The sequence below is a fragment of the Amphiprion ocellaris genome, chromosome 21 (assembly GCF_022539595.1).
Source record: "Amphiprion ocellaris isolate individual 3 ecotype Okinawa chromosome 21, ASM2253959v1, whole genome shotgun sequence".
In the NCBI taxonomy this organism is placed as follows: domain Eukaryota; kingdom Metazoa; phylum Chordata; class Actinopteri; family Pomacentridae; genus Amphiprion; species Amphiprion ocellaris.
The window spans coordinates 5655269-5672451 of NC_072786.1; the positions used below are offsets into that span (position 1 = coordinate 5655269).

The 17183-nt window shown below is 40.8% G+C and overlaps 1 protein-coding gene across 11 annotated transcripts in view; it reads left to right on the plus strand.

Annotated features, from left to right (window-relative positions):
• The window catches only part of magi2a (membrane associated guanylate kinase, WW and PDZ domain containing 2a), a 288018-nt gene that overhangs the window by 186386 nt on the left and 84449 nt on the right, over positions 1–17183 (plus strand). For 10 of the 11 annotated variants that reach the window (XM_023268605.3, XM_023268597.3, XM_035947426.2 and 7 more), the window contains 3 exons: positions 3791–3910; positions 9639–9854; positions 13798–14008. In XM_023268605.3, coding sequence (XP_023124373.1) covers positions 3791–3910; positions 9639–9854; positions 13798–14008 — 547 coding nt within the window. Of the gene's footprint in view, positions 1–3790; positions 3911–9638; positions 9855–10833; positions 10975–13797; positions 14009–17183 lie in introns of those variants that run through there. The other variant, XM_055006795.1, reaches the window with a different exon arrangement.

A 17183-nucleotide genomic window follows, 5' to 3' on the forward strand; every position in this document is an offset into this window, starting at 1 on the left:
TCCTATATGTTGTAAATATCAGAGCATCTCCTGGTGCTGAAGCAGTCCTGTTTATTCCCTTTGATGTCTGCATCAAAGTATTTTAGGTCTGGCGTTAGTGAAAATGATAGAATTATTAACCGATCTCTTCAATATACCAAAAGCAGCGTCCATCACTATTCTGAAGTCTTTGTCGTCTCCTTGTGGAATCTGTGTAGCTGCTGTAGCCTTGATGTGCAGTTGTGTATGGAGGGGGTTCTCTTCAGCTCCAGCATGCACAGGCTTGAGGCCGTGACCTCCAGTAAATCTGGCTTAATGCTGAAGAAGATCTAGGTTATCTGGCGAGGGCTATCGCTCTTTGTTTATTTCTGTTTCATCCTGTGTCCCAACTGAACAGGAACTTGGCAGATAGAGAGGATGTCTGTGCTAAAAGAAAAAAAAGACAACAATACAGTTGTGTACAAAAGTTTGGACAAGTTACACATTTTGTTGATCTTTGTGCCAATGAACTTCTGAGACTTTACGAGTAGAAAGGCGTCCGAATTTTTCCACATGCCACATGAAGTTTAGAACTTTAAAATGGGAAGGGGCTGTAGTTGTTTGCAGTTTGTTTGTGCACACGTTATTGCATACGGCGATACCTATTTTTAGCAAGAGCTTCCCACACTTCTGAATTGGCCCAGAAACACACCTGAGAGGATTTGAGAATTCACGCTTTGGTAAACTGACAAAATGATAGACACAGTATTTGACCTCAATCTTCCATAATTACAAAATTGTAAATAACGATTGTATATCACCCTTTGAAAAATGTACTCTACACTTCCGAGAGTTTGCTCTATTTTTGGCAGATCTGCACTACAGGATCATGACCCACATACAAAGGATTGAAAATCGAGAGGCATTATGGTTGCCTTCTTTTAGAAATTGTCACCCTAGAGAAGTCCCCACCAGAAGATGCTGCTAAATATAGTTCAGCAACATCAAAGGTCCTCTTTGAAATGTGTGTGTGTGCTGCTCCGTCAGTAGTGCTGCCTCTGAGGGAGGCTAATCTGACGGGTACACAAACCCCCATGCAGACAGACACAATCTAGAAGCTCTCCTCTGGAGGTGCGAAACAAACACACAGACACACAAACATGTTCAACACAACTGTTGTTCCAGCGAACTACGGCGATCCCCGCTGCTCATTTGCTCTTATAAGCTTTTACAAATTACTCTGTCAGCAGGTTCCAGTTCGATGTTTGAGCTTTGAAGGTGGCTGACAGTAAATTTCTGTGTATCTGGAAAATTGCATGCAGGGTGCCACTTTGTTTCATATAACAGTCAGGATCGTGTGCTGGAGAAATAAAACGGCTCTTCTTACATGAGCAAAAAAAAGCAAAAAACACTGCTTCATTCTCCACTAGATGAGGTGATCACAAAGCTTTTTTTCTGGGTTAAGTTCCTCCACAAATTAATCAACATATTAACAAGAAAGAATCCCTTAATGACCTATTTTGGATTCATTTCAGTGCATTGTTTAACGCTGTCCATAGAAACGGTCTGAATGTTTTAAATTAATCTACAATTGTGGGGATTTAATGTCTTTATTTGACAAGAACATTAAAGAAATTACAGATAATAAGGCCAGAAAGAGACTGGGGAAGAAGTAGAAGCTAGGATTTGCGGTACGTGTGGGATTTTTACATAGAAATCCATTACATTCAACCCCTATACCAAACAGCTTCACACAATTTTGATTAAACCTATCAGCACAAGGTAGATTTCTCTATATTTTGCAATAAACCAGAGTTTTTAATATGATTTCTGTGGCAACATTCCCACGCTGGTGTACTGGTAGCGATTCATTTTACATTAACGAACAACAATTGGTTTGGCAAAGCTGAACAGCTGGCAACCATAGCAACGGAGACAGAGTGGGCTACAGCAGCTGGAGTTTGGTGGGATCCATAGTGGAAATACGAAGGAAGCATCCAAGAAAAATCTGTGATGATTGAAATAAACAAGATGCTCAACATTTAGAGTAGGGATTACAGTTTGAAATAGAACTGAATCGATGGCGAGGTGTACATTATGAGGATGTTTTCATAGTGATTGTGTCCATCTTTAACTCGTCAACAAGATGTCAGGAAGATTATTCCTTTTAGAGTTGATACCTGGAAGCTTTTTTAATTTAGGACTAATATATGAGAACAAAAGCAATCAAAATCTCAGACATTTGATTTATGTTTAACTAATGATCTGAATCATACTGCCTAAAAATGACACATCAGAGATAGAAACAAATTCATTTAGCTCATGGCCCTTGGAGGTGGATGTAAAACTTGACATGAGCTAGTTTTAATGATGCCCTGCTACATCTGAAGGCAAAGTTGTTTATATCTGATCCAAATGGCTGCACTTCAAATGGAGATGGCGGTTTGCACTTTGGGTAGTTTCTCCTTGAAGGCATTCATGGCGTTGCACTTGATTGTACGTAAGAAGAGCGATGGAAGAGTGAAAATAGATGGCTAACCAGTAACTGTGGTGCTTCAACCAATGCAGTCACGCCTGTTTCAAAGTCACAAATCTGTAACGGAGGAAGTTTCATACTTAGCATAGGTTAGCATCTCTGCAAACCTCATGCAAATATCCCTGAAAGTCTCCTGCTAATGTTTGCCAGCTTGCAGTCTGAAGAACTTCAACAGTTTCCCAGCCTTTAATATAAAGTATACCAAACCCTGTAGGGATGGTAAGATGAAGAGAGCATGCCGATCCCGTCCCCCTTTCTTCTCATTTTTGAAGTGAACCAAAGAAAACGAACAATTTCATCCTCCCGGGCTCTTAAATGTACCCGTTTCCCCTCTGGGTAGTTTTAAGACCAGCTCGTTTCACTGATATAGCTCTGTTTGTACAGTTAAAAGAGCAATGATCAGTAGTTTATGGAAATGGAAACCTGCACCACAACACAGACGCTTTCGCTTTTGGCCATCGTCCACGCTTGTGTAGCGATGCAGAGGCGATGTCAGCTGGCCTTATATAAAGTCAGACCAAGCAGACACCACCTAGCAGGACTGATCAGTGGCACATTGTTCCCCTGCTAACTTTAAAACACACAGATGGATACTTTATATGCCATAATGAGGGTCTAACAAGTGCGTTTTACGGGCTCTGCTTTTTAGTGTGAACTACGCTCTCTCAGATGTGAAAACCCATTCGGCCCCTCAGGGGTAGAGTGGTGCATGCTATCACAGCTGGGATCACTTTTAACAAGTCTAATTAGCACACAGCCATGAGAAAGTATTTACCAAGTCATTTGTACCTCAGTTTAGCATCGTAAACACTTTGACACACTTTTGTTTTATTAACTGGAGCAGAGATGATCGTGGCGTCAGCGAATGTGACTGAATGTGCTGCTGTTACAGGGTAGAAAATTTTCATCACTCCTGTTTTGCTGGCAGGACCGCTGCTCCTGTCAGGGAGTCCTCGACATACTGTCAACTCCATGCAAATTGACTTGATTTCTCCTCTTGGTGTCCAAATTGCATCACTTAGCTCCTGAAATGGTACCTTGCCACTCCTCCCCCTTGAAAGCGCCCTGCTGAAATATTCCGCCTCAGCTGTGCAGCAGGGAAAAAGGACACAAAGGAACAAAGAGGGCACCTAATGAATACAGCTGGGTTGGGGTCAGCATGTTTCAACCTCGGCATGTTCTGATCTTTTCCTAAAACACTGACAAAGACTCGCTCTTACTTTTGAATCTCGTTCGGCAGTGACGAGGTGTTCGAATCTCCAGCAGCTCTAACTCTTTCTCGCTTATCTCCTGCAGGCACAACCAGGCAGCCCAAGGAAGGAGAGGTCCCAGGGGTGGATTATAATTTCGTGACCGTTGACCGGTTTATGGAATTGGAGAAAAGTGGAGCCCTGCTAGAGAGCGGAACATATGAAGGTAAGGATTTAGTCAAGTCATGCTTAACAACGCCTATGATTGTGGTCATTCTTCTTAGTGATTTTTCTCCATTTTTAAGGCGTGTGTACTTCATTGTGGCATGCACATTTCTCTTAGTGAGTAGCAGCAGTTTGAATGAACGCTGAGACATCACTCCATACACTGCATCCACCAGCAGCCTTCCATCCATCCATCTTCTGCTTCTGCGGAGATGAGTGTCATCAGTCTTGAAGGACATCTTCCGTAATTTCTGAATGACGGGAGAAAAAAAACAGCGCATATAGGCACATGTTGCACGTTCACGTTGGTTTTCTCTTGGCTCAGTCCTTGAGCCGGAGCTGCAGTGGATCCTCAGCCGCCTAATCAAAACAAACAGACACTCTCTGTCCAATCTCTCCTGTGGTCAGACGGGCCCCAGGCTTGGATTTTTAAAGTACTCACAAAGTGCAGCCCGTGGTCCGTCTGGCCACCTCCAACTCTCAAGAGACCCCTGCCATTATATAGATAACACATAGCAGCTAAACTTCCTCCTCTCCCACCTGACTCCAGTCTCAGTCAGCCTGCTGCCGCTGCAGGAAAGAGGAAAAGATTGAAATTGCAGATGGCCAATTTAATGGTCGGTTGCCAGAGGCGATGCTGGATCCTTTTGGCGATGCGAGCCACGTTCCACGGGGGGACGAGAGTTTCTTCTGCGTGGTCGCTCGGCCATCATTCGGTGTTTTACATATTTTAATAATTTAATGGCCAATTAGAGGGAGAAATGAAGGAGGAATGAAATTTGAAGAGCAGGTTATAGCGAGGATCAGCTGGCTGGTGCAGCAGCAGAAAGGTGTGAGTCGCTCTAACAAAGAAGTGGAAACTGTCAGGTTCAAGTCTGAATACAAGTTTCCAGGAGAGATACAATGAACTCCTGACTTCTCTCTGTTCTGCCCTGCGAAAACCACACTGATGAACCCCTACTTTATATCCTCCACTGTAACTGCGTTTTTATTACAATTTACAATTTCATTTAGCAGACGCTTTCCTCCAACGCGACATACATCTGAGAGTAGATACGACACACATTCTTTCACTCACAAAGTGGCAGTGAGCTGCAAAGGTTAATAGCAGTGGAGCTGCATGTACTGTTATTTCATCGGAACAAGAGAGCACTGCTGAGCAGAAGATTAGCAGTGTCATCACTTTGTTGCTTTAAAGCAGACGACTACTGAGACTTAACTTTCCTCCTACCAAACTCCACCGGCACCAGAAACCTGTGAGAGGGAAGCCGAGGGAGCCGAGTGCAGCTCTTTTAACGCCTAAATGGTATCTCCATTGACTCCTTGCTCATGTGGTTGCACTTTTAAAGAGGCAAAAGTCAGCAGCGGCGTAGCTCACAGCGTAACCTCAGAGGCTGTGCACATAGCAGCTGTAGGTACAGCATCGCCTCTGAACACACAAGTATAAATTCAGCTTGTCATCAGGTTTCTGCTCAGCACCATCTTCAGCTTCACCTCCTGTTGGGAAGCGCTGTTCTTTAGTCTTTTAAGTCTTTTTTTTTTTTTCATTCTCCACTAAAACCCCAGTCAGCTATTTTGTGAAAAGCCCAACGGATCAGTGCACCGGGCCAATTTATCAGCCAGTATTTGCTCATAGCGCATAAGTTGATGTCTGTTTAAATTCACGCTGATAGTAAAACGATTTTGCATGAAAACTGACATCAGAAATGTTGGCAAGAGTGTGGAGAACTTGATCACTCACATGTTTTTTGGAAATAAGTGTGTTTTGGGAAACTGTATGTGAAGAGCTCCAACAAATAATGGGTTATAAGATCCCTTTGAGTTGCAGTGTGCTTTATCTTTGTAATTTCTCTGATTTACAGTGTGATGGGAAATGACAGCTCTTTAGCACAACACTGCTAGTGGCATTTAAAAAAGCTGTAACGAGAAACTGGAGGAAAACAGGACCACCAACAAAGGACCAATGGTTGAAAATTATTGAGGAAATGGAAAAACTAACTCACAAACTGAGACCACAGGAAGCACAAATGGACAAATAAAATGGACAGAATACAGGACTCGAAATGGTAATGTTGGAGGGGAACAAGGGGAAAATTATGATGAACAGGACTGAAGGATGATGTGGATGCTCTGTTGCTACCCAGGTTTTTGATTTTCAGTTTGATTCTACTTGTCAATGCAGAAGAAACTTCATCTTCCCAAAAATAGCTTCTGCTATTTTGCTCCTCTGTTGAACAATAACAACTCATGACCCTAAATGTTCGGAAACGCTATTCTAATCATGATTTGGCCTTTCTTTTGAAGGTTCCATCTTCCCAAGAATTAGTTTGTTAATTGAGACTCTATTTTTAAACAACGGTTTTATCAGGATATACGTGAAATCAGCACAGCTGTCAGACATGACAGCAATTCTACCACTTGCTCAAACTTCAAAGCGCAGGTTTGTGTGATCCTGCCGGTTATTCGGGTTCACGCATGGAGCAGACTTTCTTCTCGCGGGCAAATCTTCAGCTCGTTAAGGCTCCAGGATTTGTGTCTGTGGTTCCAGGGGCTGTAATCCCGACAGTCCTCGTAATCTTGTTACAACTACTCTCCTCTATTTTTCATCGCCAGCCTTCATGTTTCCCTCAACGCGAACATGATGTTTCAGTAGGTCTTTCCAACGCACAGGGAGACACCAACTGATGTTTTTTTTAACGCGTCTCCGACTATTCTTCATGGTCTCCCGCCGTCTGTGTTTGTGTCTAAAGCCGGAGCCAGCTGCATTAAAATAATCTCTGCGGATTTTCACACACGTCTCATGTATGATCTTTCTACCGCCGACGCTTGTGTGGAGCCGAGGAGATAAACTAATCTAATAACAAACCTTCCAGGACAAAACTGTGCCTGATGTCTTTCTCTGGATTCGGTTTCCTTCACGCTCTCAGATTTAAGAAAAAAAGAAAAGAAAAGAAAGAAAAGCCTCCCAGCGAGTACTGTCTGATCTTTAAAAAGATGTACCTCTCAGACTGTGGACTTACATGATCTTGCATCTCACTCCCACATCTGTTTGTTGTGTGAAAACCTCTAGTTTAGTCATAAAGTGTTATTCCACTTAGTTTGAAAGTGTTCTTTAAACCTAAGAGTCATAGCTTGTCCTTAAGCCACAGCCACTTTCTAAATTAAATGGTCAGTTTCACTCCTACAAAACAGAGCACGTCACTTTTATTCGCTCAGGTTTTGAGATATTGTCTCCATAAATTACCCCACATAATCTATACACTTAACTAGCAGCGGTGTTCAGCATTTTCTACCTACCTGGTTCATAAAAACACGATCTTAACAGCGCACCAAATCCTGAAACATGAAGTTATGAGGGTTTCACACTGACTGATGGAGGCTGTCAGAGACACTGGACTGCTGCCAGCATTCAAATCGAATGATAGTAAAATCCAAAATCAACTTCAAAGACTGTGGAAGGGGCCGCTGGGTCAGAGCCAAGCGAAAAACTGCAGTTCCCAGAGGTGGGTAGTTGGCTCTGACCAGACACCGAAGCTGAGACAGAGATATGGTTATTATTCAGTCCGAGCGGCGCACAAACGGCCGCTTATATGCCAGGGAAATCCGATCATGGTCTGCTCAGTGATTGATGTGCCGAGGAGAAGGTGGACGAACTTGGCAACGACGCACATTCTCAAAAACGGTTCAAATTAGCTTGTGGTGTTCTGTGTTCATGCCAAGATGTCTTTGTTTTTTGTGAAGTGTTGTAATATTGTAAGATCTGATGTGATCTTGAGCTCCCAGCTTGTGTGTTCGTTGGATTTGCCGGATTTGACATGGAGCAGCATGTCAAATGTACAAAAACCACCTCAACCAGCCTGTGGATGTTACCACGGTGTCACATCATCCTTCAGCCCACTAGTCCCATTTCACTCATCCCTGCTTTCCTCACTCTGTGGGCGGCTTTGCTGTATTTTTCTCTCCTTTTCTTTCGCTCTTTGACTCTTTCTCTGTCTCCTTGCGTTTACATGGACATTATGAGCATGGGGGTTATTTTTAGTGCCATTTCCCTTTATTAAAATTTTATGGAAATGCAACTTTTATTAAAAAATCTCACATATCATTGTTGCCTCTTGGGGTTGTCATAAGCTGAAATATTGACTTTTTACACACCAGAGTAACAGAAACAAGTCTAAGAGTAGACTTTTGCCAAATGGTCCACTGAGCTAAATGCTAACATGTTAACATATCCATAACATGACAATGTCAACAAACATTGTAGCGTGAGTAATTCTCAGCATTCAGCTTGTTGGTTTATCATGAATTTACTCCCAGAATCCATGAAGTTGCAGCGAGGTCGATAGGAATCTAAAGTTCCTGGTAACTGATGCTACACAGCTAACCTGCTCTAGAGGAGGTTAATATGTTCAGAGTTTAGTGATATAAATCAGCTGTATGATGAACCACCCCTTCATAATTATTTTCCTGATCATGTTCTCTATGAGCAATACAGATTCTCAGCTCAGGAAGTATGTCATATCCGCACACCTGTTGAGTTGTAAGTTGCTAATACCACTGAGTGAAGCCATGCAGTTACAGTCGCACAAACTGTGTGTGTCATTGTTTTGCCACGGAAAACTGCAAAAATGATAAATATGTTTCGATGCTTGGTCCTGATTTGCTGCCAAGTTTGATAGAAGGCAGATTAGAAAATTGATTGCCTTAATGGCATCTCTCACAGAGAATATTCAATCAATAACATTCATTTAACTTTGATGTGGCCAAAAGCTAAAGTGATTTTCTCATATCCTTCATTAGGGGACAGTGTCAGACCGACGTGTTCTTGTCGTGTCTCATGTTTAAATGAAGTTTAAGTGCAGCGTCATGTTAGAAATAAGCAGCTGTTTTAAGGGTGCACTGAGTGGAAAAATACAGATAAACTTAACAAACACTATTCACAATTTTGTGCCATTATTCCTCTATTACATCCTTTGCAGCAACAGTGCTTTTTAATGATGTTAATATTGTTCTCAGTTCTCATTTTAACACCTATACCTGTTGACTTTGTGAAGAAAACCCAATTTTACAAAGAAAATTGATAAGTATTGTTGAAGAAATTTCTCTCTTAGTCCTTCGAAGTTTGCTGTAGTGGGATGTTTATTGGTATTCTGACATACAGTGGGCTTACCAACACAGAGCATGAGTCTGTGAAGGTAAGCCGACCCAGAACATTTGCCACAATTTGTAAGGATTGTCAGAGAGTAGGGAGGGGGGCTGTATGTAAATACAAGGGTGAATAGTGGTTAATTTGCGTATGGTTGCTAATAAGCAACAGAGGGTAACACAAAAGAGAACAAAAGGTGGTTGAATCAAGGGGTCTGGCAGACAGATGCAAGTAGAAAAAGGTGCAACAACGAAAGGTAAGAGGAGGTCTGACAGACAGTAACAAATAACAAAAGATACAAGAATTGTGGATAACTGGGAAATGGAATGAAGGAGTAACACTAGAAAGCATCTGTAGCAAAAGGTGTGCTATTTTCTTCATCAGTATCAGTATCTATAATGGGTTTTTAGGCGTTGTTGAGCCATCTAACACACAAAAACAAGCCTGGCTGTGTTGAACTTGCTTCATAGTACAGCCCTCAGTGCACCTATGCTACTAGTGTGACTTATAACACATGCACACAATCCAAAAATGCAGCATATTCTAAAGCTTTAGTGAAAATTTCTGTCTATTCTTTCTGCTCCAGATAATTTTTACGGCACCCCGAAGCCTCCGGCCGAGCCCAGCGCTCTGCTGCTAAATGTAACGGACCAGCTGCTGCCGGGCGCCAGACCCAGCTCCGAGGGCAAGAGGAAACGCAACAAGTCAGTCAGCAACATGGAAAAAGCCAGCATCGAGCCCCCCGAGGAGGAGGAGGAGGAGAGACCCATCGTCAATGGCAACGGTGTCGCTGTCACCCCAGGTCAGACCCCGACAACAACCTCCACAGACACCGAGGCAGAGTTCACTTGAGCCCAAGGCTTCATCACGACAGCAAGGTCTAAGGTCACGCCTGTATGATCTGCAGGAGGTGATGGTCTCCTTTAAGTTACAGCGAGACTCTGTTCCAGGGTGGTTGCCTGGCAACAGGGGAAGTAACAGATTGCGTTTACATGGTAGTCTTGGAAAATGATTTTACGGCAGATTATCACTTTTAATTGGCTACACAAATATCTTTATATCCAATTTAGTGGTACGATATATAAAGTGTGAATTCTAATTTCCAGTGATTAGTCCGAGCAGTTTATCATTAAAGCATCAGCGCTGTTGCTCTCCAGAATTCTTCATTCAGTAAGCATCATTATTAAACAGTGTTTCAGAGCAGATAGCCAGGGGGCATACTCATACTGTACGCTGCTCTCCAGTTCAACACGAGCCTGCAGGCTGTTTGAAAATCAGGAAGGACATTTTATTTAATGCTTTATCTCTTGTGTGAATCATCCCTTTACAAACTATTGTTGCCCTCTCTGTAAATTCAGAAAATTGGTAGAAAAGGGTTTATGGTGTGCAACAAGGTCAAACTGGAGGCCGTTCTTATTCATAAAATATTAAAGAAAGGCATTTCTTTGTTCGGATATTTGCCTTTGATAACACTATTATAAGTTAGGCACGAAGACGCATCTGAATGTATGTCTTAGATTGCGTGCACTTTGTGTGGCAAATACGCACAAACACTTAAGTGTGCGTACACGCTTCCACACACACAGAAACCCATTGAATGCATCCCATGGTCACATGAAAAGACGAACATAAAAGAGGCATTATGACTTTGATTTTTGTGATTCCAAATCCAAAACCACGCATCGGTCCTGTGACTGTCTAAGCTGTTTTATGGCCTCAGGAAAGTCTTTCACAGCTCAGCATCAGCCAGAACGGCACGGAAACTCCGGGAGTCGGGCACTGAACCCAACCGATGCCTGCAGATACTTTTATTTTTAATCAGCTGCTTTATTTTACACATATGCGAAAGGCTTTGTTTAGAGAGAGGAAGTTTGGTTGAAGGATGAGATTTTGGTTTTCCTACCACAAGGAGCTCAAACAAGGTAGGATTCTCTAATTTGCAAAATAGTTGTGCAAAAATTTAGCACGGTGACATAATGTATACTTCAAAAAATATCTTTGTTTTAAACGGCACATTTAATAATGTTTACAAAGTACTTCAGGGGATAACAGACATAAAAGACTGAATTTAACTCCAGGAATTGAAATACAAAAAGAAGATAAACCTTAAAAATATTATAGTGAATGTAATTAAGTAGAACTAATTAAAAGACGTGGCAAATATAGCAAAGCGGTGCACTAATAAAAGTGGGTTTTTGCAGAATATTCAGCTCTTGTGTTTGTTTTAAACTGACTTTACTTCCTCTGTGTGTAAAATGTAAATAGTAATGATTTCTGACCTCATTACACGCACCAAAAATCTACTCAAATTTTAAACAGCTCCAAATAGCATAATAAAACCATAATTGTTGCAAAAGATGCTCCTACTCCATACTCCTACATACTGTATGTTCTCTCAGTACTAGAATTTATACCTGGACATTACTGTGACTTCATGTATTTTGCTAATAATCTATACTTGATTAATAATAGAATAATATTGCAGGTCTTAGGAATGCTGTACTTGGACAAACCTAATAGTGTGTATTTGTGTGCACAGCTGAGTGTAACTTTAGTTTCAACCACCGCAGGGGATGGTGAAGGTTTGCAAGTCTCTGGCACAGTTATTTTACTAGCCAGAGGGGTGAAAAGTTCAAGAACCGATGATGTAAGTGGACATATTTGGGATAGATAGCGGTGTGGAAGTTTTGTCAGCACCAGTTCCAAACATGTAACATGAAAATTAGCTGTATTTAATCATTTTAATGGTTAAAGACAGCATCATTTCAATAGTAGATGTCTATATTGTCTTAATTTAATGTTTATAAGCCATAAAATAAGGAAATATCAATATGTATCAAGCTGGAAAGACGTGTTAGGTATGTTTTTCGAGCTCTGAAAGATGTTTTCTGGACCCCAAAACAAAAAAAAGTGAGTTATAAGGTGACATTAGACAGTTTTCAGCTACATTAACTCGAGACAGACGTGAGACTGTCTCTTTGGAAATAGCCTCCAAATAGTCTCTTTTGGCCTGTTTGTTTTGCCTGTGTGCAGGATTTGACAGCTTCTACTGCAGGGTTCATTCTGAGTGCACCAACACATAGGGAAGTTGTAGTTATTGCGCCTAAGTCCCGTTCTATGAGCATGTAAGCAAATGAAGGTTTCCATTGTTGAGAGGAGAAGTGCTACTTGATCTAAAATATCATTCGCTGAGTTTAATCAATCAGCATCAAGCCTCATACAGCGGTTTCTTCAGGGCTTAGTACCCACCTTTAACCCTCGTGTTGTCTTGTGGGTCAAATTGACCCGTTTCAAAGTTCGAAAATGTGGGAAAAAAAACATTTTCACAGTTAAAATTTCCACATTTTCAACATTTTTGGGACATTTTTGAACATTTTTTGGCGGAAAAAAAGAAATGTAAAAAAAAAATGTTTTTTAAAGAGCATTCACAAAAAAATCAACCAAAATCCAGCGAAATTCACTGGATTTTGGTTGAATTTTTTCTGGATGTTCTTAAAGAAAATGTTAGAAGTTTTACTGATATATGTGTAATCACTTTAGATATTTTTAGGATTTCTTTGGAGGACTTTTACTCATTTTTCGAAAATATTTACAAGAATTTTCTTGTCAAATTTGGGTGTTTTTTGTTTGTTTTTTTTAGAAAACTTTTAAGGGAAATTTTTAAGGAATTATTGGAATTTTCTTCCTAAAGGTTTTGCAAATTTTCAGAAATTTGGGGATTTATTTTTGCTGAATTTTTGGATTTTTTTTCAGACAGGGACACAATGTTTTTTGGTGCCCGTAAATGAGGACAACATGAGGGTTAAACAGGCATTATTTCTGACTTGACCTCCTCAGGTAGCTTATTCCAACCCCCTTGTGGCCCTCGTGGCAAAAACACAATCACGTTTACTGTTTACACTCAATTCTGAATGTACTTGAGAGGCTTCGTGAAGGGATGAAAAGCCTCACAATGAATTGATTTAAAGTTCCACATAGTTGCAAGGAGAAACTTCAGTGTGCAGTTATGATGTAAATTCTCTGAGCGATGCAGATGGCACCGAGCGTACTCTGTGAGCTAACAGACACTGCAGGGAGAGGGAATATTTTGCTATCAGCCGTCTAGAGATGCTCGATAACTGGAGGCTCTGGGCTGCACACTGAGGCGTGCTGGATGTTAATGTGGGCTGCTGCTCTCAGCTCAGGAGGAGTTTTGTCTCTGCAGATAGACAGAGTGTGGGTTGACCAGGAGAGCTGAAGGGGAATCAATAGAGCACAGCAGGCTGTGTGATCTAAGCAGATCACTACTTCGCTCTTTCCCTCCCATAGATTATCTCTCAATCCCCTGCTTTCATTTGTCCCCTCTTCACTTCCCTCCTCCAGCTCTCCTCTGGGAAGAGCTCACACTTGCCATCTCTTCCCTTTCCTCCCATTTTTCTCTCTCTAGCACATTCGCATGCAGCCACAACTCAAAGTAGGGCATCGCCGCCTGCTTCAATCTCTATTGTCTCCTCTGCTTTATTCGTCTTTCTGTCTTGTTAACCTCAATCACTCCCTCTCTTCTTTTCAACTCACTCCTCTCTTTCCCTTGAGTCACCACTTCCTCGCACCTTCTTCTAGTCACTCCTTCCTGTGTTGTTTTTTTTTCCCGCCTCCACCCTAACCCTGACACTCAGTCAGTCTCTTCTCCTTTTCCTTGCTTCCCCTCTTCTCTTCTGTGATGATAATGCCATGCCTGACTCATCCGACCCCGTTTGTCCCCTCAGAGTCGAGCGAACATGAGGATAAGAGCACAGACGCTTCGGGGGACATGGCCCCACAAATCAACCCAGTGGAGCCCCCAGCTGAGGGACCCACAGACGAAGGACAGTCCCCGAAGATGGCGGTGCCCAAACCAGAGGAGAATGATGAGCTAGGACCCCTGCCAGACAACTGGGAGATGGCATACACTGAGAAAGGAGAAGTCTACTTCATTGAGTAAGTTGGGTGATTACATCTGACCCCGATCCAGGGCCACTTATTCCAGGCATGTTCACTTATTCCTACGATTTAGAAAATAAAGAACTAAGAGAAGGTATGCAATCTCGCTAGAATATAACAAAGCGACAAAGTAACAAAACAAGAAAAGCACTCAGAGAGCGCAGTACTCCACCAAGGCTGTTCATTCCCCCATATGGCATTATTAGAAATGCAGCATATTTCTGTAGAAATGCAGCTTTTTTTTTATTACTGTTATTGATAATCAGAACTCACTGCACTATAGAATGTTGCCATTTAATATAAATGTACCCACAAACAAAATGACCTTGCACTGAGCACAGGTGTGTGTTATGCATGTGCACATACTAAGGTACGCCGATCGTCACATAACTCCACCGCATTCCTTGGAAGAGTAATAATTACTTCAACAGAGAGAATCTTCGTCTATTAAAGCACTGAAAGCGAATGACCCTTAATTAGCTGTCATTTCCAGCTCCGTTTTTTTTCTCTAATACCTGCCAAAGCAGGTATATACTAATTATGAGAGAAATGGCATGAAGCTCAGAGTAAATTAGAATATACCGCTTCATGAGTGTGTATGCAAACGTCTCTTGGAGTTAATCAGATGTTGAATATTGTGGTATCACATAGTTTTGCTTGAAATTCTTTGTGTGGGTTTATTACCATGCAAAAGATTTTCCACCAGCTCTGTTCAGAAGGTCTAGCTCAAAAACTATCAGATAATGAGCAGCTCGGTGACATTGTAAAGAAAACAGAAAGACAGAAAAACTCATTTTCAAATATCAATTCTTACTTTAATATGCGGTAATGAGCATTTATTAAAAAATAAAACTAAAAGAGTCAAACCGATAGCAGCTATGGTCTGGAAAATAACATTTCAGTAATGGCTTTTAGTAAGTGTAGCTTGGCTCCCAGCCTCACGACCCTGAGTTGGATATTTTTATTCATTTTTAATGATGGATTTGTGCTTCTGTCTGAGCAAACTATTTCTTCATAATTTTATATTTTCCTAGCATATTTTTTTCTGCTAGGAAGATTTCCAGTCAACTACAAAGCTTATATGTGTGTGTGTGTGTGTGTGTGTGTGTGTGTGTGTGTGTGTGTGTGTGTGTGTGTGTGTGTGTGTGTGTGTGTGTGTGTGTGTGTGTGTGTGTGTGTGTGTGTGTGTGTGTGTGTGTGTGTGTGTGTGTGTGTGTGTATATTTTATTTATTTATTTATTTTTTTAGCACAATATGTTGAAAAAAACAATAATATGCCACCATCTATGGTGTCAAAGCAATACTGTAAAATAAAGACTTAATAAAAAATAAATAAATAACCAAAATAAATTTATAGATTTAAATTAACATGAGATTACATGTATTTTGGGGCTTTTTCATGTTTAATAAAGGATATTTACATGAAAACAATACCATACACATACAATATATAAGAATACTGTATGTATAATTACATAGAATCATTTAACATTTTTATTGTAAAAACTTCTGTGCAAATCTAACAAAAATGGTACAACCAATACTTTTTGTTAATAAATATTTAATATTAAATATAAATTTAGCATATTTACAGTATTAAACTTGAATTTTACATTCAGAAATTTCTGATTTGTAAAATTTATATTTTAAAATGTCTTTTTTATTTTAAAAAAAGTCTTTATTTTGTAGTTATTTATAGTTACAGATTTTTTGTTTCATTTTTGTATTTTCATTTAATTTTTTGTGCATTTCAAAAATCTATAACATAGAAAGATAAAACTCAGTAAATGCAGATTTTTATTTATTTATTTTTATTTTTTTGTGTGTGTGTGTGACACATTTTATAATCCTTTCGTCCTGAAACACACACACGGACCGTAATTGATGCATGGTGGTTTAATGAGATTTAAAGGTCCCCAGAAACACCTTTGCTACATACAAGTCTGTTGTAAACGCTCTAAAGTTTAATTCATTAGAGTTGTTAGGGTTTTACAGCGGCAGTAAAACTGTGGAGGTGAGTCTTCGTTACATGAGAATGATGGAGTTGCGGTGTGTTTTTAGTGGTGCGGAGGGAATTGTACGTAGACGTGGTTTCCTGTACGGCATCGTCTAATGTAGCCTAACAGGAAATTATTTTGCTGTTACCAAAAGTTTTATTGCATCAGCGGATCATTTCAGCCATTAAGCATTGATTGAATCCCAGCCTGCTTGAACTCATCACACTGCTAGAAGCTGCAGAGCATCACCAGACTAAGGAATGAGACGGCGCTGTCATCCAGCCAGGCACATGTTGCCTTCTTTTAAGTCTATTTGCCACAGAGGCAAACTTTTAATTCCCTCCACTGCAGACGACTCACCATATGTCTCCTCCCCCAAACGGAGAAGCCTCATGCTCCCACATCCATCAAACACGTTACACAACTAATTCACTTAGCCTGCTGAATTTGTAGCTTCAGGTTTTTCTTTTTTTTTTTCCGAGCCGCAAGTGATGCCGTGCCAAGGTGATAGCAGTTGCCAAGAGGATGCTTGGCTTTGATTGGCTTCCATACGACATCAATTCATTTACCTACAGCCCTTGATGTGAGGCAGCTGTAGAGAGGAGAAGACGACGGAGGGGGGAGACACAAGGAGAGGCGAGTGATATGATTAAAAATAGTGAAGACTAAAAAGTGAGAGGGTGAGGGAGAGGACAAGAAAGGGAGAGAGGTAATAGTGTTTTTATGCTATTAATAGTAATAGATGGCAATAGAAGAAAAGAAGACCAGGGAAGAGGGTAAGAAGAGGACAGAAGACAGAAAAAGAAGGGTGAATGGAAAAGAATCAAAAGGAAAGTAAAAGAGACTTTACCTTAGCCTGAAGTGTACTTCATTTGGCTCTGTAATTGGTGTGGGCCTATCATCTCCTGCAATTATCTTCTTTTATGTGTCTCCATCTTATGCTCAATATTCTGTTTTTAGCTCTGGGGACATCAGTCAGCTCTCGGTCAGCCCAGCAGCTCTACAGCTTTTGTGTGAATTAGCACAAAATGTTTTTGGTGATCTGCTGATCTCTGGCACCAATATGGGTCAAAGTTTTCACTTAACCTGTGAAATGAATATTTTCAGTCTCGACTGTCTCGGATGCGTTATTCACATTCACATTCACATTATGTGTCACATAAAACAATACATTG